The 23,567-nt window shown below is 37.3% G+C and overlaps 1 protein-coding gene across 30 annotated transcripts in view; it reads left to right on the plus strand.

The window, feature by feature from the left end:
• Positions 1–23,567, plus strand: part of CADPS2 (calcium dependent secretion activator 2) — a 494,741-nt gene that overhangs the window by 187,602 nt on the left and 283,572 nt on the right. For all 30 annotated transcript variants that reach the window (XM_021078970.1, XM_013985671.2, XM_013985668.2 and 27 more), the window contains exons 4-6: positions 6,715–6,795; positions 12,825–13,061; positions 18,208–18,329. In XM_021078970.1, the coding sequence (XP_020934629.1) occupies positions 6,715–6,795; positions 12,825–13,061; positions 18,208–18,329 (440 nt within the window). The remainder of the gene's footprint in view (positions 1–6,714; positions 6,796–12,824; positions 13,062–18,207; positions 18,330–23,567) is intronic.

Raw genomic sequence — 23,567 nt, forward strand, 5'->3', positions numbered from 1 at the left:
TATCCGTGAGGACACGGGTTTGATCCCTGGCCTCGTTCAGTGGGTTGAGGATCCAGCATTGCCGTGAGCTCTGGTGTAAGTCACAGAAGCGGCTTGGATCCCATGTTGTTGTGGCTGTGGTGTAGGCCAGTAGCTACAGCTCTGATTGGACCTCCAGCCTGGGAACCTCCATATGCCATGGGTGTGGCCTTAAAAAACCAAAAAAAAAAAAAAAAAAAAAAATAGGGAGGAAGGGGTTTTTGGTTTTGTCAGAGGTCTCATGAAAGATGGGTCAGTCTGAAGGATATTAGGGTCCAGAAACCTTTCAAACCCAGGTGGAAATATTCTTTGTACTTGTTAAACCTGTGAGCCGCAGCACTGGAGATGGATTGGTTTAGGCTTCTTGTTAGGGTGGTAGGGTCATATGTTGCGGTGTGAGGTAAAGGTCATAAATATCTGAGAAGCTGAATAATAATAATACAGTTATAAAAGACGTCACCAGATAGTACCTGCTTTGTTACTCAGTAGGTAGGTAAGTACTCTTCTCAGAAGATATGGAGGTTGATCTGGACAGTGAGGTAAGTAAGAAGAGCATCCCAGGCAGGAGAAACACAAGCAAAATAGATGATTGGGAAAATGTAATACGGTTTGTCCATAATGAACAAACTAATTTGTATAGATAAGGGGACCCACTACCTAAGAGGTTAAAAAGTTCGATTGGTACAAAATAGGGTGGACCTGAACTCTAAGGTGTTTGAGCATCATTCTTTCTCATTCACATTCACTTCCTCTCACTGATTTAATCCCATCTTTCCATCCCCACCCCCACCCCACCCTTGACTGCTTCTCTTCTGAGATGTTTGCCTCATCAAAGGTTGTGAGGCTCATGTGTGGACGTAGGGGCACCATGATAGAGTGGATTGTAAAGAAGGGCAATTCAGTTTTAGTTGGAGGCCCTTGTTGGATCCCTCAAAGGAAAGACCTTGCCTTTAGCTGGAGATGGAGAGCTGGAACTCTCGAGAGAGGCCAGAGCTGTGTGCAGACTTAGGATGACATTGTTTTGCAAAAAAACTGCAGACTAGGACAGCCAAGGACCAACTTGGGTGTGCTCGTGGGCGGAGAGAATGAAAGGGCCTGGCCCAGAAAAGAGCAGGAGCAATCAGTAGGATTGAGTTGCACTCTGTCTTTATGATAAATTATTTGGTTTGAATGATGGTTGAGCATTAACAGATTTATTGATGAAGTAAGTGAATTTGTTAATACAGCTTTGGATCAGGGTTTTTAGGCTATGTTGCACAATCCATGCATATTGGCACTGTCAAATCAAACACTGGGCAACTAGAAAATTATAAACAGTGTTGGAGTGTTCTTTTGGAATCAGTGTTAGGTTTGGGCCAATTACTTCTCATGATGTATTATCTCTAGATCACCAGATTTGTCGAAAACATAAATAGAATAATTAGCAAATGAATCAATCTCAGGGAAAACATTAAATTTATATAATGGTGCACATCCTAGTCTACTTGTAGTTTTCATATGAAAGGATAAAGATGAATATTACAAGAAAATAATGGAATATAATTTCTTGGAAAAGATAAGCTGTAATTGGACTGGGAACTCAGAAAAGCTAATTTTTTTTTTTTCAGTAGGAAAAAGGCACAATTGGTTAGGGTTAGCACTAGAAAGGCATCATTATGGGTGAAAACACAGCTATTAATCCCCCTTTTTAGTGATTGACAATATTAATGTGAAGACAGTTATCCTGGTTCTAGAAAATAGATTAATCATAGCAATGAGGCTAAACAGTGCTGTCAAAAGTGCTGTTTATAGGAGTTCCGTCGTGGCGCAGTGGTTAACAAATCTGACTAGGAACCATGAGGTGGCAGGTTCGATCCCTGGCCTCACTCAGTGGGTCAAGGATCTGGCGTTGCCGTGAGCTGTGGTGTAGGTCGCAGATGCGGCTCGGATTCCGCGTTGCTGTGGCTAAGATGTAGGCCAGCGGATACAGCTCCAATGAGACCCCTAGCCTGGGAACCTCCATATGCCGAGGGAGCGGCCCAAGAAATGGCAAAAAGACCAAAAAAAAAAAAAGTGCTGTTTATAAAAGACATTTTTTTCCTTTAACATATGAGCAGATTTAATGAATTTGAATATTGGTAGTTTTTAAAGCATTAGAAAAATTATATCACATGTTATAAAATGAAGCTTTTGGGTGAAACTTGGTAAAGTTATTTTTATGGTGTTTAAAATTTTGTTACCTATAGTAGAGATGGCCACCAGTGAAGGACTTTTGTGAAGGGAGATTTTTTTATCCCTTAGATCTTCTTTTCCAGAGCTGTTTCCACTGAACTTGAGAGAACTGGGGCCTGGAGTGCCCAGTGTTTGAAATTTGCAAGTCCAGACTAATAGTTGCATCAGATCAGCATTTTCTCTGTTGCTTAACGCCTATTTGTTGTAGTTTCCATTTGAGCAAATCCAACTTGATATCAATTAGGAAGATACTCTTCCATGACTGAATTCCCACAGTCTTTGACTGATAGCTTACTTGTGGCTATTCTATTCTGTCATAAATACTATCTTTTACTATTTTTCTGTATGAAGTATGAACTCCTGGAAGGCTACTATTTCTGCAGCTGCTGAATGACCTTCAGCAGTTCTTGCTGTGCAGTAGGTGTAGAAAAAATATCGAGTTGGTAAAGTGATCTTGGACCATTCAGTCAACATTGTAAAAGGATGCTAAGACACAGGCTCTGAACAAGGAATTCAGCAAATCTCTAGAAAGGTAAAGTTGGTGATGTGCAGGTCTGAGGTCGCTGTTTCCCATGGCTTATGTTTGGAAAGCCATACAGCCTCTTCGAGGACAAATGCAGCGAGGCTTCTCCAAAGAAGATTCTCTTAGAGCTGTAGTTCTTTACCTCTTCTGAGTTCATCACCCCTTTAGGTAAACTATGAAATTAAGATAATTCTTCAAGAAGAACAATGCATCTCTCTACAGATTTTGTCTTCAGTTGGTCTGCCTTCAACTGTGTGATTCCAGGTTTCACTCGACCTGACTGTAATTGGATTGATTGTGAGCTGTGAAGGAAAGAGAGAGGTCAAAGATGATACAACCTTTTGGACCTGTGCAATTGGTGAATAGGTGTGCCATTTAAGTGACATAAAGTACTCTGGAATGAGTGTTTGGGGTGGGAGCTGGAAATCAAGATTCCATTTTGGGCAAGTTAAATGCAATGTGCCTTGTCTTCATGCAAATTGAAACGGCGTGAAGTAGACAGTTGAAGATAAAAGTCTTGGGACTGTGATGAGAGTATGAGCTAGAGATACATACTTGGGAGTTATTGATAAATAGATACTCTTGATGGCCATGGGCTTTGAGGAAAGCACCTACTTATTGGATGTGTAGATGAAAGAGGTTGGTGACCCTAATCTAATGTTTATAAATGTTCATCCCTTGTGGGAGCACTTCTCCAGTTTTAATAATGGAAATTGAAAGAAAATCTGCTTGCCTTATTAAATTTATTAAACATTCTGAAAATGAAGTACATCATTAAAACTAGCCAGCTGGGAATTGTGTGGGGGAGGTGGGTGTGCTCATAAAAGGGCAACATATGGTGTTAGAACTGGTGGTGACAGTACGAACCTAAACAAATGATAAATTACATAGAAATTAATACATACAAATGAGTATGTGTAAAAGTAAGGAAATTGGAATAAGATGGATGACTGTATCTGTCGGCATTCTGCTTGTGATATGACGGTCGCGTTTTGTAAGATGTTGCCATTGGAAGCTGGGCAGTGCATCATGGATATTTCTCAGTTATTTCTTAAAACTGCCATGTGGAACTACAATTATCTCAATGGAGAAGCCAATCTTAAAATGGTCATAAAAACTTTATAAACTTTAAATTATGTTAAGAACAAAGGTAATACCCAAAGACAAAAAAAAAAAAAGGGATGGTAAATTAAAATTTGATTCTTGAATTCCTTGAATTCTGTCTAGCATTATGTTAAACAAGACAAATAATGGTAGTTTTTAAAATGATTTTGTCTTTTTTTTAGGGCCACACCTGCAGCATATAGAGGTTCCCAGGCTAGGGGTCAGATCATAACTGTAGCTGCCGGCCTACACCACAGCCATGCCAGGTCTGAGCCACATCTGTGACCTACACCACAGCTCACGGCAATGCCAGATCCTTAACCCACTGAGCGAAACCAGGGATTGAACCTACGTCCTCATGTATGCTAGATGGGTTCATTAACCACTGAGCCATGACGGGAACTCCCAAACAATGGTAGTTTTATTCGTTGTCTTTATTAACTTTTCCTCTTTTTTTGGTAAACATTGGGAAGTATGCTATTCTGGTGTCACAAAATGACACTGTAGTCATCAGAGTTGATAACGTTTCAGTCTCAGTGACTGCAGGTAACAGAGTTTAGTACAGCAGTGCTCTGCTTTGTCTACATTTTTTCAAACAAATGTAGTTAAGGTACTAATATTTTTTAAAAGTAGTAGAAAACTGTCTTAAAGAGAAACTCACAAATCCCAGAAGTGACTCAAAGATTTTCATTTAAAATTAAGAGCTGTTCGTATGAAGACACAAATATTTAAAGATGTTAAATAGTACTTTGTGGTGAAGTTTGAAGGAGAATTTTAAAATTTTTAAGATATTAAATGCTATTTCCTGGTGAAATTGTTTCTCTTCACATGCAAGTAACCACTTCATTTTTTTTGTGGAAAAGTATTTATCAGCATTTAAATAGAGATTAGAAGATATCCCATATTACATTTAATGTATTTGAGGTATTGTAGTTACACTGTTCTTATAAATAACTTTTGTTTTTAGGAACTTGATTTCAGTTATCTGTAATAGGTATCTACAATATATTCTTTTCCTTAATAATTATATTAGGGTTTTTTTTTTTTTTTTTTTTGCCATGCCCACAGCATGTGAAAATTCTGAGGCCAGGGATTGAACCCATGCCGTAGCAATGACCCAAGCCATATCAGTGATGGCATTGGATTTTTAACCTGCTTAGCCACCAGGGAACTCCTGTGTGCGTTTTTAATGTAAATGGTTTTGACCTTAGACACAATGAAGAGAAACCTATTTGATTTTGAATAATAATTAAAAAGTATATTCATTTTTGAGATGACAGAAACTTCTTTACAGTGAGGATTTAGCTTAAAATCTTGCCAGTTTTTAAATGAATTGACTTCTTAAAAATCAACTTGGAAACATTTTTTCAGAAAGGTAACCTCAGATTTTTCTGTCAAACTAATAGATGGGTGGGTTTATGGACAGATAGATTTCCTTATGTCCTTCCAACTTGTTTTTTTATGATGGAGATAGACTCAATGACCTTTCCAAAGTCCTACTGAAAATCTTTCTGAATTCTCAGTACTGCAGGAACCAACCCCAAACTCCCTAATTCATGTGTCAAGAGTAGGCTTATAAAGTAGCCCCACCTCTCTCTCCAGCCCCATCGCCCGTGAACCGCCCCTTCTTCCCCTTCTCCCAGCTCCTTTCCCTAAACTATCTCATCTCACCTCTTCCTGGAGCATTCGCCCTTCTTCCTGATTTTTCATATGCATTGATACCACCATCCTGTTAACCCACTCTACCCCTATTCATCTTTTTCAGGTTTTTTCTTTTCAAGGCTACTTGAAAATAAGTTAATCTGAATTCTCCTGGATAGTTAATGTTGTTCTCAATACTAATCCAACTGCTAGATGAAGTTTTACTAAAGGATGGTTGTATTATGTGGTCCAGGCTTAATAAGGTTGGAAGTAGGAGGAGGGAAGGAACTAAAACCAAGAGCAACAGCGGTCTGGTTCACATCTGTAGCCTACCTCCATCTGTGCATGGCTCATAGGACTACCTCTACTTAAGAGGTTTTATAATGATATCATAAAAAATGATGGAGTCATGAGGAAAAGTTAAAAGAAGTTGTAGAAAAAGTCAAGGATTATTTCAGTGGAGAAGTTAAATTTTCCATGTAAGTGGAAATATCTTTTAAAATGAGGATCACATGCTTAGCTTTCAATCAGATTTAGAATAAGAAATGGAATTCTAATGTGGTGCCAGTCTGTAAAACGATTTCTTGGCAGTGTGAATCTGTTGGTACTAGAATGAGGAACATATGAAGATTTAAACAGTAGCAAGTTAGAGCAGTCAATCAAATAGTACTTTGATAACTTTGCATTCAGGCTAAACTATTATAAAAATGAAGGAAAAATTTTTTGAAAGAACAAGGAAAAAAGTGAAACATCACTCAGTATCTCACTATCCAGAAATGCAGTCTGAGAATTTGAAAGACTCCAACCAGAGATTTATGTCTTTGGAACTATTTAGGATGGACCTTAAGGAGGGCAGAAGGATGGAATGAATAAGCTTAATGATGACTGAGTGTATCCTCAAGGAAACAAGGACTTCTTGGTTTAGAGATGTTGTGGATTGGTTAGGCAAAGAATTACTATGGTTGGGTTTTTTTTTTGGTAAACGGAGCTATTAACCTTAGAGACCTATTCACTTTTTTTGTGTGTGTGTGTGAACAAACCACAATAAAAAGCACACAAGAGAGTTAGACTGTCAATCTCATTCAACAACTTTCTATGTTCTCAATAGGTAGCTGAGGATTTATTTGTAAAGCTTTTGAGTCATTTAGTCTTTGCTTTAATCTGTAGGTCACCGCCATTAAATAATGACATTGTGTGATTTCTGTTTTATTTTTAAGCTGGATAATGCAGATGAACAAGCAGCCCAGATCAGAAGGGAACTTGATGGTCGTTTGCAATTGGCAGAGAAAATGGCAAAGGTAAATTGCTAACTTTTGATATTCTGTACCACATTTCTTTCTGTACTTAGATTTCTGTGAGCTGAGTGAGCTTTGTATAGGTAAGTCCAGCATGGTTTTGTCATTTTCTCATCTCTCTGCATACCTCTTAAGCCCAAATACCTGAATGCATATTATCTAAATGGAGCATGTTATCTACTTTACATATCCATCCTTAGATGTTTAATGCAACGATAACTTTTGTAAATTATTCTTAATGCCTGAATTTCTCAATCTACCAAACCTAGAAGAACTTTAATATTGCACAAAGTATAATATAAACATGGAAAACCATCCTTCCTGCAGAACCATACAGTATATTCCCAAGTATCCAGCACAGTGCTTGGCATACAGTGGTATCGACTAATACTTGAATGAATGAAAAATATAATCTGAAGTTTCTAGTAGAGTCTCAAACAGTATGTTGAATACGATACTTTATTTACTTTTATTTGTACAATCACTTTGTTTCTGTGAGCAGAAATAGATTTCAAACAAAAGCCATGAGTTTCTTTTTTTTTTTGGGGGGGGGTCTCTTTGCCTTTTCTAGGGCCGCTCCTGCAGCATATGGAGGTTCCCAGGCTAGGGGTCTAATCGGAGCTGCAGCCGCCAGCCTACGCCAGAGCCACAGCAACACGGGATCCGAGCCGCGTCTGCGAGCTACACCACAGCTCACGGCAATGCCGGATCCTTAACCCACTGACAAGGCCAGGGATCGAACCCGCAACCTCATGGTTCCTAGTCAGATTCATTAACCACTGCGCCACGACGAGAACTCCACCATGAGTTTCTTTTTAATATAAGGTCTCTTTGTCTAAATCATTCTCTAGTAAATGGATGCATTAATTTACTTCAGTGGTAAAAAATAAAATTTTAGACCCTTCTAATAGACTTGAGGTTGTAATGCTCTTTATCTGAGAATAAGATTCTTTTTCCTTTTCCCTTCTGCTGAGTGAAAACTTTGACTCTGCCTTTCCCTTTCACCGTCTCTCCATTATATCTATCACTGTCTCTCTAAAAAATATTCACTTTGGGATTTTTCTTCATTTTGAAGAATTTTGGTATAACATGTATACACCAAGGGCACAGGTTTTTAGTTTACATCTTGACGTATGTGTGTACACCCTTTATAACCACCTTCCAAACCTAGGTGGTGAACTTGTGCAGATCTTAAGGAAAAATATCCCATACTGTTCTGATTAATTGGATTTTTGTGTTTTCCAAAGAAAAATGTATTTCTGATCATGTACATTTTAAGAACACTAATACTGTGTTCATCTCAATTAAAAAGTAGAGTTCCCATCGTGGCGCAGTGGTTAACGAATCCGACTAGGAACCATGAGGTTGCGGGTTCGATCCCAGGCCTCACTCAGTGGGTTAAGGATCCGGCATTGCCGTGAGCTGTGGTGTAAGTTGCAGACTCGGCTCGGATCTTGCATTGCTGTGGCTCTGGCGTAGACTGGCAGCTACAGCTCCAATTTGACCCCTAGCCTGGGAACCTCCATCTGCCGCTGGAGTGGCCCAAGAAATGGCAAAGAGACAAAAAAAAAAAAAAGGTAGAGAGATTGGAGATGAATAGAAAAACAGAGAAAATGGTGAGAATCTGAGTAAGAGAGATGACATTTAGTTGTGTGAGAATCAAACCAAGAGATACATGAGGAGGATCATGGTATGAATTAGGAGCCAAAGAGTTAACATTCTCCCAAAGGGCGGAGGCTGAACACGCTGGTTACCATCCTCTGGATATTGGGAGAAGCATGACATTATTCCAGAAACTTGGATGTGGGATGCATAGACTAGAAATCAAGTAGCCTTGAGGCTTTTGGAAGCTTTAGAGAAAAGAATGCTTTTCCCCAAAACCTTTAACTTGAGTTGGAAGCTGTCTGTCTGGAAGAGCGTTCGCGTTTCTTAAGACCTGAGGCTAAGAGCCTCCAGAGACGTGCCCAGCACAGGAGGCAGGACCCTGACCTGGGATCATACAGCTGCCTACTTGTATTTAGATTTTACCTGTGCACTCTGTCATAAATTGGACTTCTGGGGGCTGGCCAAAATATGTGATGCTTTAGAATAAAGCCTGGCTGAATTTCTAGAGGGTTACAGGACAGAGTGGAAAGCCTTGGGTGTGTTCTCAAGGTCATATCTGTGGACAAAACTGTGTATAGCCTCTGGAGTGGGTCCGTGGTGCACGTGTAGCACCTTCCCCTTGAGGGGATCCTGATGATTTTATCAGAGATGCTGATAAAGTAGAATAAGCATGGAGAAGGAATTTAAGCTGATGGGGTTAGAAGGAAAAAAAAATACTGCTTCCAAAGATGCCCCCTTTTGGTGAATATATTGACTAGCAGAAGAGAGCATATTTCATTTTTTTCTACTTCAGTTTCACCACATTTAAGCCATCTTCATGAAATATTTATAAGGCTAATTATAATTTATCAACCTTGTTATCTTGATATCTCCCATAATCCTATAAACCTGCAAGGGCAGATGGAATAATAAATTTATTTTATAGACAAGGAGTTTGTGGTTTAGGAAAGATTGCTGACTTGACCAAGAATACTGAACAAATCAAAAGACTCAGGTGCTGGTCGTTGGACTCTAGAGCTCTGGTTTGCTCTCTTAGGCTATGATGCCTCTTCGTCTCCTAAATCCAGGAATGAACTTTATTAGTAATTAATAGTTGGCAGTCTACTAGTAACACCTACCACACTCCACAACACAGCATATATCATAACAGTGAAACCACAGGGCAGAAATCTGTTTAAAGAGATATTAATATTGACTTGGGTATTTTAGCCAAGGCCTAATTAGGAAATAGTAGTAGGAAAACTGGATAAACTGGACCAGAATGACCGGTAGGCCAAATCCGTGATTGCCATTCCTGGATATATGTAACACTAGGCAACTTGTTAACCTTTTGGAGCCTGAAGTTTTATATTCATAAATCCCATGAATAAGTATTCACCGAACACCTCCTAAAATAACCAGACACTATTTTAGGTGCTTGGGATACATCCAGACAAATATAAGTTGTCTTGGGGTAAAACCAGACAAAAAATATTCTTACGAGGCACTTGGGGAGCTCACAATAAACATGCTATGTAATTGTGGAAGATGACTGTTTGCTCTCGAGAAAATAAAGCAGAGAAGGCAGAATCAGGAGTGGCAGAGGGAAGGAGCGTGTTAACAGTTTCTAGTCTAGTGGTCCAGGGAGGCCAGCTCTTGGCAGTGCTATCTTTCCAGTACATCAGGCTCAAAATCCTGGAGTCACCTTTGGCTCCCTTTTTTCCCCTCATGCCAAATTTACCGGGAAATCCATTTGTATCTTATGTACAGAGTATTTCTACAGTGTCGCAGTTGTCACCATCTTCATCCTTCGCGCCAGGTCCAAGCTTCCTCTGCTAGAAAGTTCAGAGCACTGAAGAGTGACTAAATTTGAAAAATGGCAAATTTATGGAGCAAGCATTGTTTTTATGTATATAATGTGTCACGGCTGCTAATGAGCTAAGTCGTACAGAGGACTGAACTAGGATGTTAAAGCTATGGTTTATAGTAACAATTGACAGTTAACTAGATTAACCCTATTCTGATTCTGTTCTAGTTTAAAAGATCAAATGCAATATGTAAACTTGTATAGTCATTTTCAAGAAAAAGGCAACACAAGCAGGATAAATAAAATTTATGAAATAATATCAATAAACCTCAAAGCTTTAAAACAGATTTGTTGGTTTTTTCCCCAAGAGAAAAAAATTTCTAGTATAGTCTGTTTCCTGGAAAGTTTGAAAATGCTGCTCAGACTGTCACTTGGGGTGATTTCTGCCAGTCTTCTCCTTGAAAAATGAAAGCTAAATAAAAATAGATGTTTTTCATTTGCCAATGCTAAGTTTTCCATTTAAGACTTTGAAAATTTGCGGGAAAAAAAATTCATACATCCAAACTTTTAAAAATGTATATTTTCCTTCTGCCTTGCTAAAATATTTCTAAAAGGCAAAATTGTGACTGTCATACAAATATAAAATGAACACACAAAGTGTTTAGGGTACTCAAGATGTAATTAATGAGCCTAACTAACAAGATACTAAAACTGATCCAAAGAGCATTTTAAAAGTAGCTGTTTTTTAGGCAGTATACCTAAAATAAAATTCAAGAATTGGCTATAAAAATGGCCAATCCAACAAGAGTTTCAACTATAACTGCTGAATTATCTTACTCACCAGACACAAGTTATTTATATCTTTGCCAAAGTTCTACAAAGGAACAGGTGACATCCACTGTCTGGGATCCCTAATCAGTGGTAAATAGTAAGTCACACTAAGTAGGTTCCCAACAGCCTTTGCTCACATATGATGTCGAAAGGACCTGCTCCCTCACTTTTTGAGTTTTGGATGTTTTTTATGACAGCTTTTAAAACTAGTCTTCAATGTAAAAATGTTTTTTTATTTTTTTCTCTTCTGCATGTGTTGAAAAACCATCCAAAACATTATACCCCCTGCCCAAAGGAAACCAAAGTATTCGACAACCGAGTACTTAACGTGTTTTTCCCGAGAACGCAAACTTGCTGTGTGAGAATGTTGCTTCAGACTCTAGAGGGATGTGAAAAGGATACTTAAGAATCTTCCTCGGGGAGGTTAATTATGGGAATAGCTACTTGATCACTCTGTGATAATAAATGCACAATTTTAATATTGACACAGGTAAATTATTTTAAAAGAAATATGCCAAGGTTATATTGGGGCAAAAGAAAAACAGGTGGCCCGAAACTCGGGGACTCATTGGTGAGGCCGTGACAGATGGTCCTTTCCATTCCATGAACGAACTGGTGCCAGTGAGTCAGACCAGGGGCAGATTGATGAACGCACCCTGGGTGTGTTCCAGTCACCCTGGAGATGCAGGTTTCTTAGGTTATGTTTTGAAGGATGCCAGGGGAAGTCGTGGTGAAGGCGGCATTGGTTTTTTGGAGCATTAGGCAGTCATTTGAATGGTGGCTGCTTTAGGCTCTCATCCCCCAGCCGATTTTGTCCAGCTGTCATCACATTAAATCTCACTTCCTATCACAAAGCTGTATACCGTTCACCTTTCAGAGAGAAGTGCCAGGCTGTGAGAGGTAAAGAAAGAGCCAAGAATGTGAGGAAACCTCACTTGCTATTTGTGGGAATGTAAATGAGTATAAACTTCTCTAAGGGCAGTTTAGAAGTAGCTGTGTCACTATCTTAAGTACCAATATTTGGGATGTTCTTTTAATTTGAGTGAAAGAAACAAAATCTGATTACAGAGATCTAATAAGTGGATAGCAACACTCATATAACTCAGAAAAAAACCCTGAATCTCCTAAATTTATATTACTGCTCTTTAGTATGTATAGCTTTTATCATAAATTGGTCTTAGGCTTTAAACTTAAATTTTTCTAAACTTTACTTAAAAAGGGAATATTGGGCCCTAAGGGATTTTGGCACATTTGTATTACATGGAAGTTAACTAATTTTAGAAATAGGGTCCTATTGCTATTTAACATTATAGGTTTTTCAATTTGAATGCCTATTTATAGAATGCATACCCTCCCAGTACTACACATCTATCATAAGAGACGTACTATTAAAATATTTTCTTAGCCATCAGAGTAGTATATAGTGAACATTTCTCTTACAGAGTTATTCCAAGTATTTCAAAGCTAACAGTGGCTCATTAAGATTCATCTGTACACTAAAATTTTTTATATGTATTCTGAGTTTTTCAAGTAAATATCATATGAAAAATAAAGTTAATGTGAAAATGTGTATTGTGTTAATCCATCTTGTACCATGATGATCATCCATAAGATATGTAAGGTACAGTTAAACATAACCAAAATTGTGAAAGCCTGAGGCTTTTAAAGCCTAGAGAGTCAAGTATCAGGGGAATGCATTACATTGAGTGTTACAATTTCTAAGATAGTCAAGTGTATATACATCACTTAATCTTTTATGATAAAATTGAAATATGACTTGTGTAACATTATTTTTGAAATTATTTTCAAGGAAAGAAAATTCCCCAGATTTATAGCAAAAGAAATGGAGACTATGTATATAGAAGAGCTGCGGTCTTCAGTGAATTTGCTAATGGCCAATTTGGAGAGTCTTCCGGTTTCAAAAGGTGGTCCAGAATTTAAGTTACAAAAATTAAAACGTTCACAGAATTCTGCATTTTTGGACATAGGAGATGAGAATGAGATTCAGCTGTCAAAGTCTGACGTGGTGCTGTCATTCACCTTAGAGGTAAGTGACTTTACCCGAAGTTCACTTCTGACAGCGAAAACGACGTTGCAGGATCATTTCTGCTGACCTTTGTGGTAACTTTGCAAATTTAAAACACTGCAATGTATTTTGAAGATGTTAAATTCTTCTTCGTTTGCTGGACAGCCAGATTGTGAATGCAAATTAATGCAAATTGCCCTTTAAACATAGCAGTATGAGGATTAAATAATAAAATAATGGAAATTTGGAGGCAGATTTTCTTGGTGCCAGCTAGGCTAGTGTAAATCTATCTATTGGTAAGATAAGCACTTAGCTGGAAATAGAATTTAAACACAGAGTTGAGTTCACTATCATTTGGAAACTCCTTTCAGGCTTTTGGTTAGCTTTGTTTTTAGTCTGCTTCGCCTGTGAGATCATCTGTCAAGGATCAAATCACCTAAATCGGTTGTAATGCACGGTGATGGGAAGTAAAGACTTTTTTCTAGGACTTTGAGTTTCATTATAGGTGCAGTAAATATTATAGGAAAAATAAGAACAAATGTTGTATGTTTAAAATTGTGCTTCCTTAAGACTTCAGAGTTGCATCCCTTTTATGCAAATCACTGGAAACCAAAGATGCTGATAACTGCCTCTTACCACTCCCTGTGGATATTTTTCATGATGACATTTCTTCACCAGTAATTTCTGTGAATGGGCTAATCCACGTATGTGTGTGTGGGTTTATGTACAACACCCACACGTATATCACAATATCAAGCTTAAATTTATAGCTCTCTCAAAGATGGACGCTTGTAGCTCCTTCCTTAAAATGTTGTGTTCTCTCTGCTGGTTCCCAGCACTGCCTTAGAGTTTGCTGATTGACAAAGTGAAGTACCTGGAGTCTTGGGAGGTACAGTTCTAGCTTTCTTTGTTGATACTTCTTATACTTGGCTTGCTTTGTTTATGGCAGAAAAAGCAAATGTCTGCTTCTGTTCTTTCCTTAAGTGATTTAAGAGAAATTCAAGCTTGAGGATAAGATACCTGCCTTTCTTTCTTTCTTAACTTCCAGGCTCACAATTTCTTTGTAGGTTGATAGACTAAATTTTGTGCCAGAGTAGAAATAAAGAGGTTTTCTTCAGACTCCAAACTCAGTTCTGGGATCAGCTAATGACTTTGCACCTAGGTTTCTTCTCAATCTTTTTAAGCTCCTAACCCAAGGATGTTTAATTTGAAACTCGACAGTGTCCTTCCGTGTAGAATTTCCCAATCATTCCTGCCTCAGGTTTCCTCTGGACTGAAATGCGAAGTGCTAACTCTTTTTTTCTTAAGGTTTTGTAGAAACAAAATCAATTATTTAATTAGTATAACTTTTTCTTACAAGAGTTTGATGGTTAAATTCATTAATGATAAAACTAATTTGGAAAGCAAATGCTTTTTGTAATGCTTAAACTTACTATTATCTGTATCAACATGCAGAACCGAAACAGTTCAAAACACTTTTTTTTTTTTTACTGCTACTTAAAACTCTTACACCACTGCAAATAATTGGTTTTTATGAATTCTCTTTTCCCTTTTGAAAATAAAATTATGCTCATGAGTCAGTTTTTCTGTGGAACAATGAATTGTTGTTCTGTACTTTATTGCCAGTATATTAAACAAGGCTGCTCAGTTAACAATAAAATGGTGTTAGGATAATAGGAGTTAAAGCTTCATTTTGCCATGGTCTGAGAAGCGTCTATATTTATATAATTGTTTTGATGTCCTCTGTTACTATGTCTATATAGATATTTTCCTATCATGGCAGAATACTAATCTGTCCTGTGGTGCCCGCGGTATTATAAGTAGAAGTTGTAACAACAAGAAGTGTCTAACAACAAAAAGAAATCACTTTCAGGGCAAACTCCACGATGCTTGTGTGGGGGGCACCTGATGGAAAGGACTCAGTGCCTCTTCCAGCCCCAAGTCCTCTGACAGCAGCCCAGCCAAGCAGAATCATTACCCTTAGCCCATTCGCTAAGACTTGCTCCTCAGGCCCCAGATTTTAGCCTAAGAAAACTGAAAGGCAAGCAGTTAATCCAGTTGAGAGGTTTCACATGTCATCAGTCAGGCTTAGAGTTGGTCCAGTGGAGAAGGAGTGTTTTCCTAAGATCTGAACTGAGTCTAAGGAGGAAGTGCACATGTGAAAAACCTCTCAAATTTTATCATTTCAAAACAATTGCTGTCCACCCCTCCCTTCTCCCACCACACCCCATTCCCTCACCAAGCTCAATTTTTGCCACAGCTCTTGCCACCTAACATTCAATTATTTATTATTTCTGTTATTCCTTGTCTGACTTTCTTTGCTAGATTGTAAGCTATTGGAAGTTAAGATCTTTCTTCTTTACTGAGGTATCCATCCGAAGAGCCTAAAGCAGTGCCTGGCACTCAGCTAACTTGATATTTATTGAATTAGGGACTTGGATGGCATCAAAAAGCAGCAATTAGTCTCACAAGATTACTTTTAGATCGCTTCATTCACGAAGCTTTCCAATAGAATTAACAAGCAAGAGATAAGCTAACTCACAAACACTAAGCCATACAGTGGTATGATAAATATTCAGGTATGGTTAGAAAATGTTCATCTGTGAAGTTCTGAGTTTGTTACGTTGTAAGGGGAATAGTGTAAGGATTTTCACCCTGAGCCTTTTTGTTGGTATTGAGCTAGCAGACCCCATAACCTCCTCTGTGTCTGCAGGTACGTATGGGGTCCCCTGTTCCCTATAATTTTTCCCCATGCCTGGGTGCCACGGAACTCTGTGGGCGGATGGTGCACATTCAGAGGCATGTTGTCTAAGTTCCTATTTTGTACATGCTTCCCTTTATGCATCCAGAATAACGTTGTCTGTTTCATCCTTGTTACCTCAGGCGGATAAAGATCTAGGAAGAAAAGATGAAATGCAAATCTGTTATACTTTCTGTCGTGTCGTTATCAGATTTTGCTGGGAATTGGTTGAAACCGTTACCTAAAATTAGGTGATAGTCCATGGAGTTCTTAGCTGTCATTATCATCAATGATTGAGACTGACTGTGCTTGTCTAATTCCTTTGGGAAGGGAGATCTGTAGAATTCTGCTTTGTTGACGGATATGTATGGATTCATAACAGAAGTTACATCTTTTGAAAGTGGCAATTCTGCAGGATAGAATATTCCCGACACAGATGGAAGTATTGTTTTCAGGAGCAAAAAACTGTTTGGCAAGTCATCTGTTTTCGGAGGTCCTGTTTATAGTAGCTTGTAGTAGAGGTGACAGAAATAGTGCTAAGCAGATGCTTCCTTTCTTCTCTCTTGTACTTTGGCTATTAAACACACCACAGAGAGAGATGCAGTGCAAACAGTCATATTCCCATAGATGAACCAGTGCTGTCAGGATGCTTTGATTTATCTTATGTACACAATTCCCTTTCATGTTCAGTACGTCACCTCAACTTCTTGAGTATTAGGGCAGCTGTGGAAGATACAACTATTATCTATTCTCTGCTAATTCTCATAGTCTCTTTTCAGTTAAGTCCTCATTTTTTTTTCATGTGTTGGTATGCATTCCAGTGTGATAAAAATGACAGAAGCCTTGGTTGAGGGAGGAAAATGGTTCTGAATTTCACCTGTATGTTTTGGTGGCCAGTTTTCCATATGTTTTTATGAGAAAAAAAAAGCAGAACAAAAATAGTAGGCATTTGTATTTACAAACAAAGCTATTGTACCAGAGCTGAAAAGAAAAGTTCTTTTTAAAATGGGTTGGTTTTTTGAGGATTTATGCCTCAAGATTCATATCACAACTCTTTGAAAAGGGTAATGGTTTTATTAAGGTATTAAAAGACCAATAAATGATGGCTTTAGTGAAGGTTTTGGTGGCTACATGACATGAATGACATTAAAATTTTTATGTATACAACATGAGATTAAAAAATGTGCATATATAAAAATACCATTGACTAACACAAATTTCTAAGTCAACTATACTCCAACAAAATTTCTTTTTAAAATACCATTGAATTTTTTTTAATTTTGAGAATTTAGGAAATTTTAAGATGCAAGTTTTGTTTAAAAAACTGCAGTAAATAATATTCAATAGTATTCATATTTTATGTATACATCCCCTGAGAATGTTAGGTTATAATATTTTAAGATCATTTAAAAGGCTGCCAGAGATTAAAAAGCACACTTGAAAAGTACGTTGCCCTTTTCCCAGGGGTTACAAATACATAAGTTTATTATCAGTCTTTCCACCCACTTCCGGTGGACGGCATCAAATTAGTATATACTTCTAATGGATGGGGAAAAAAATGTTTTCCCTTGTCAGGTTAGTAGGAAGACAAGTTATGTTTTGGCAAGTTATGTTTTCCATTTTTTCATAAAATGTACCTTGGTCATAAAGAACATTCTATTATAAATGCTAATTGTCATATAAAATGAGTGAATATATTCCTTTCCTGATGTCCTGTATTAACATCAGTGAATTGGTGTGATGGTGACAATGTCTACCAGTCATTTTTTGTGGAACTCAACCTGTATTTTATCACCTCGACTGAATCTTTATTAATATTTCTGCCTTACCGGTTGCAGATTTAGCATAATTTTTTAAGGCTTTATTCCACTTAATTCATTTTTTTAAGTCTGTATCCCACTTAATTCATTGTGGCTCATGTTAGAGACTTGAACAACTGGCAGCAGATGCATCTTCAGATATCAGACTTGCTGAAAATGCTATTTTCTGTGCTTTCCCTGAATAAAGACAGATTATAAAGGATATAAAGTACTCTTATTTGCCATTTAAAAAAAATTTTATTATAGTTGATTTACAGTGTTGTGTCAATTTCTGCTGTACCGCAAAGTGACCCAGTTATGCATTTGTATACCTTTTTTTTTTTCACATTATCCTTCATCATCTTCCGTTACAAGTGATTAGACATAGTTCCTTGGGCTATACAGCAGAATCTCATTGCTTACCCACTCCAAATGCAATAGTTTGCATCTGTTAACCCCAAACAACCAGTCCATTCCACTCCCTCCCCTTTCCCCCAAGATAAAAATACTCTTGGTATTGCCAGGTAATTTTTTTCAATTGGTCTTCCTAATTGTAGTTCATGCTGTTGTCTCAATTGCTAAATGCTGTCAATATTGTGTATCAGTGAAACATTTTTCTTATCTTTAGATCGTCATAATGGAAGTGCAAGGTTTGAAGTCAGTCGCTCCCAATCGAATTGTTTACTGTACAATGGAAGTGGAAGGAGGAGAAAAACTACAGACAGATCAGGCTGAAGCCTCAAGGCCACAGTAAGCCAGTTGAAAAAAAAGTGGTTTTTTTTTTTTTTTTTTGTTCTCCCCTCCCAAAGAAACATGCTTTATTATTATTATTATTATTTTTTTTTTTTTTTTGCAGAATTGTATGTGGTTTTACACTCTGAAACCGTTATTTGGCTAGCTTTGTCTCAGCTGTGCTAGAATCAGTGCGTGCCTTTCTGGATAATGATGCCATAATTAGAGCTATAGCAGAATCCCTGTGTAGTACAAACAAAATCTAACATGCAAATATGAAGCTAATTATTAGGCAATTAAATGTTTGTAAGTCATTTGCAAGGAAAGCATGTGTTGTTATTATGTGTTATTTAAAAGGTCATGCTTAATCCTGTATTTCGGTTACTAGAAATGTAATCTGTAGCTCTTCCATTTCTGTATGTTTTAGCTCTGCGGTGGGGATAAGGGAGGTGCCACTCACTATTCTGCAAGATGTCTTGGGATACTTCAGTGAGTAGGCTTGCATTGGAGAACCAGTTATTGACTACCATGCAATAATTGGAGATACTGAAGCTGTTCTTTGCTGGCAGTTTTATGTTTTGAATTCTGGGAGTGAGTTTAAGCTTGAAAGATGTTCTTTTTCAATGGATTCAAAGTTGGGAAGCATCTTAATCTCTGGTAGAAATAACTAGATTGACGGAAGGAATTCAAGGAAAGTGTCCTGTTCATTTGTACACTGCCTTTAGATCACGTTAAAATAAAGGGGGGGGGGCACATTTTTTTCTTCTCTTTAAACTTTATTCAGAATTACTTCATAGATCTTGGGAATTTTGCCGTATGGTATTGATATATGGATTGTTCATTCAGGAAACTTTGACCTCTGTTGAGATTCTGGCAGGGCACTAGATAGGTCAAGATGAACAAGAAACTTTGATTTTGTTTAGGATGGGCGCGGTCTAAGGCAGTGGAGGGGGGCAGGCTACAAAAGATTAAATATTAGATATGCACAGAGTATTACGGGATTGAGAAGAAGCAGGCTGAAACTTCTCATGCTGCCTTACAGAACCCTACAGGTCTGCCCCCTGACCAGTCTCTCATTACCTCTGAGACCTCGCCTTGCCTGCCCCTCTGTTCTTGTCAGTTCCTGTTCCACTCACCTGGATCTCATGCAGTTCCTCCAATCTACTACCAGCCTACTCTGAGGATTGCACTTGCTTTTTCCTCTGCCTCCGAGTTGCTTTTCCTCTTCTCTTTATAGCTGGATCCTTGGTGTTGAGAAACTTAAACATCACTTGCTGAGAATAGCCCTTCCCTGCAGATAACCTAATACTAAGCAGACGTTTTTCAGGCTCGTCACTTTATAATTTTTAGATTAATGGGCTTCTCATCTATGTATTTTTAATTCTTTCCCAGTGAGGAAAGGGCAGAGATCTTGTCCTCTTGGATCTTATATCCTAGTACCTACTAGGTGCTCAGTCAGAAATCACTAATTCAGTTGCCTGAACTCACATGTATGCCTTGGTCACAGCACATATTTAAGGGTGTAGTGTTTACCCCTGCAGCCAAATAGAATTGATTTACAGTGAGACAGTGAAGTGAAAATGAGGAGGATAAATAGCTCTTTTAAGAGGTTAAAACCTCTTTAAGAGGAGGCTGTGAGAAGGAATAGGGGCCATTTCTGTCAGGGAATATGGAGTCAAGGGAGAGATTTGTTTTAAAAAATTAACTGTTTTATTGTATTCACAGTGATGTGCAGTCATCATCAATTATAGAACATACCTAGCACCTCAAAAAGAAATTCCATCCTTTGGCGTGGTTGAGGACTTCATTCCTTTGTATGACTGAGTGATATTCCATTTTCTGTATGTACCACATTTTGTTGATTCATCTAGGGTGGTAACACTTGGATTGTTTCAGCGTTTTGGCTGCTGCGAGTAGTGCTGCAGTTAAAGCTGGTATACAAAGAAATACCTATCTAAGAACCTATTTTTGGTTCTTTTGGGTATGTAACTAGGGGTAGAATTGCTGAAAGAAAAAGACTTGTGGTTGCCAAGGGGGCGGGGGGAGGGAGTAGGAGGGACTGGGGATTTGGGGTTAATAAATGCAAACTATAGTCTTTGGAATGGCTAAGCAATGGGATCTTGCTGTATAGCCCTGGGACCTTTGTCTGTCTGGTCACATGTGATGGAGCATGATAATGTGAGAAAATATCGGTATTCTATGTTCCGCTCTTTACGATCCACCAAAGTGAGTGCACCATTTTACTTTCCCGCCAGCAATATTTGAGAGTTAAATTTCTTCACATTCTCCCCAATGCTTGTTATTTAACTTTTTAAAAATATATGTCAACATATAGCCATCTTAGTAAGAGTGAAGTGGTATCTTGTGGTTTTGATTTGCACTTTGCTGATGACTAATGATGTTAAGCATCTTTTCATATGCTGTATTGGCCACTTATATATCTTCTTCAGAGAAATTCAAATTTTTGCCTGTTTTTAAATTTTAATTATTTGCTTTTTGGCTGTTAAGTTGAAAAAGCTATTTGTATAGTCTAAATTTACAATATAAAAATATATAATAAAATTATTGTAAATTATATAAAACATTATAAAATATATATTATAGAATATATATTATAGCATATATTTTGTGATTATTATATATGCATATGATTTCATATGATATAAAATATTTTTACATATAAAAAATATATATGACTTGCAAATATTTTCTGTGCATTTGCTTTTCACTTTATTGATAGTGTCTCTTGAAGCCCAAAGTTTGACAGCTTCCAGTCCAGTGTATCTGGTTTTTGTTTGTTTGCTTGTGCTTTTGGTGTCATATCTAAGAATTCACTGTCAAATCCAGGGTCACAAAGATTTATCCCTATGTTTTCTCCTAAGACTTTTATAATTTCAGCTCTTACATTTAGGTCTTTGATCCATTTTAAGTTAGCTTTTGTACGTGGTAAGATGTAGGATGAAATTTCCTTCTTTGGTGTGTGACAGTCCAGTTATTCCAACACCACTGAAGAAACTATTCCTTGTCCATTAAGTGTTTGTGGTACACTTTGGAAAATCATTTGGTCATAGATAAATGGGTTTATTTATGGGCTTTCAATTTCATTTCCCTGATTTATCTATGTCCTTATGATGCTACCACTTTACCTTGATTACCACTGTATTGTATGAACTTTAAATTCAGGTGGGTGAGTCTTCCAACTGTATTCTTTTTCAAGATTGTTTTGGCTATTTCAATTTTCCATGTGAATTTTAGGATCAGTTTGTCACATTCTGCAAGGTTTTGCAAAGATCACATGCTAGGATTCTGATGGGGATTGTCTTACCATTTTAGCAAAAGTCTTCCTCCCCAGGAACATGGGATGGCCTTCCATGTATCTAGATCTTTGGTTTCCTACAACAGTGTTTTGTAGTTTTCAAAGTACGAGTTTTGTACTTCTTTGGTTAAATTTATTTCTAGTATTGTTTTTGATCCTGTTATAAATGGAGTTCTTTTAAATTAATGTTTGGATTATTCATTGCAAGTGTATGGAAATACATTTGATTTTTTATTAATCCCATATACTGTACCCTTGCTGAACCTGTTTATTCTATTAGGTTTTTCTTTGCTGGATTTCTTAGACTTTTCTGTATATAAAGTCATGTCATCTACAAAGTGATCATTTTATTTCTTTCTGTCCAATCTGAATGCTTTTTAATTTTTTTTTATTTTTTGCCTAATTCCCCTGTAGTACAATGCTAAATAGATGTGTCACGAATAGACATCTGTGTGTTCCTGATTTTAGAGGAAAAGCATAGTCTCTTCATCATTAGCATGATGTTAACTGTGCCTTTTTCACAGATGCCCCTTATCAGTTTGAGAATTCCTGTCTAATCCTAGTTTGAGGAGGCTTTCTTTTCCACGGAAGTGTGTTGGAGTTTGACAAATACTTTCTCTGCATCTATTGAGATGAACATGTGCTATTTGCCTTTTACTCTATCAATATGGTACATGACCTTATTTGCTATAGAAGTATAATTTATATAGCATAAAATTCTTTTATTAAAATTTAGATTTTTTTTAGTGTATTTATACACTCGTGCCACCATCATAATTTAGTTTCAAAATATGTCATTTCAAAAAGTTCCCTCATTCCCATTTATAGTCTATTCCAGCTCTTGCTCAGTTCCAAGAAACCACTCATATGCTTTCTAGCTCAGATTTTTTTCTGGGCATTTCATGTAAATGAAATCATGTGATATGCAGTCTTTTGTATCCGGCTTTTCTTTACTTAGCACAATCTCTACAGTGACTTTTATTTGATACTTAAATATTTGATCAATCAAATCAGTTAATTTTTATATAAATAGTTATTTTTAACAATAGCTTTTCCCACAAATAGTAAAAGTTTTCACAGGATACTTCTCATTTAATTTCTGGTATACTCTGCATGCCCTCATAGAGATTCTATAGTAGGGACCATATACAGGGACAATTGAAATGAATTAAAATACTTGGGAGTTAGAAAATACTGCCATAAGCCTCCAGTACTCTTTTTATCACTCTTACCTCAGAGAGGTTTGGCTAAAATACCTTAGTTGTGTTTCCTCATGAAGATTGAGTTGACTTTTAAAAAGAACTAAAAGAGTTGTGTTTATCCTTACACCCCAGGGCTAGATCACCTTGAAAGTGTGTGTCTTGAATACTGAACAACTGCAGCTTTTCAGCAATGTGGTTACTCTTATCTTGAACTGATCTTGCACAAGAGGAAAGAGATTGATCTCCTCCATCGTCATAGTGAATTATGTCTCAGACACGTTTTCTAAATTTTATTGCTTCAACAGTTTGTGCTTTGCTGGAGATCAGTTCGTCCTTCTGTCTGATACTAATTAAAGTGCCTTATTTAGTTCATTTTTTCAATAAATGTAATTATGATTTCTAACCATTGCCTATTTCATTCCTGTAGTTTCGGATTTCTTGCCAGCAATTGGGTGCAAAACAGCATGTGTGATTGGTACATCACTTAGGATATGGAACCTTGGGGTCTGATAACAGCAGTGTTTATAGACCAGTTTGATTTATTAACAGTGGTAGTGAGATCATCTATTAAAGTTTTGTGTTTAATTTTTCTTTTTTAATAAAAGGAAGTGAATGTAGATAAATGGTATTTTTAGTTATGAAGAAAACTTAATTACTCATGATTTTTTTATGTCATTGTTTTGTCATCTCAGTCAACCAGGAAAAGTTATGTTCTTCATGAATGAGGTAGAGAAGTGT

Source organism: Sus scrofa, chromosome 18 (genome assembly GCF_000003025.6).
Source record: "Sus scrofa isolate TJ Tabasco breed Duroc chromosome 18, Sscrofa11.1, whole genome shotgun sequence".
Lineage (NCBI taxonomy): Eukaryota > Metazoa > Chordata > Mammalia > Artiodactyla > Suidae > Sus > Sus scrofa.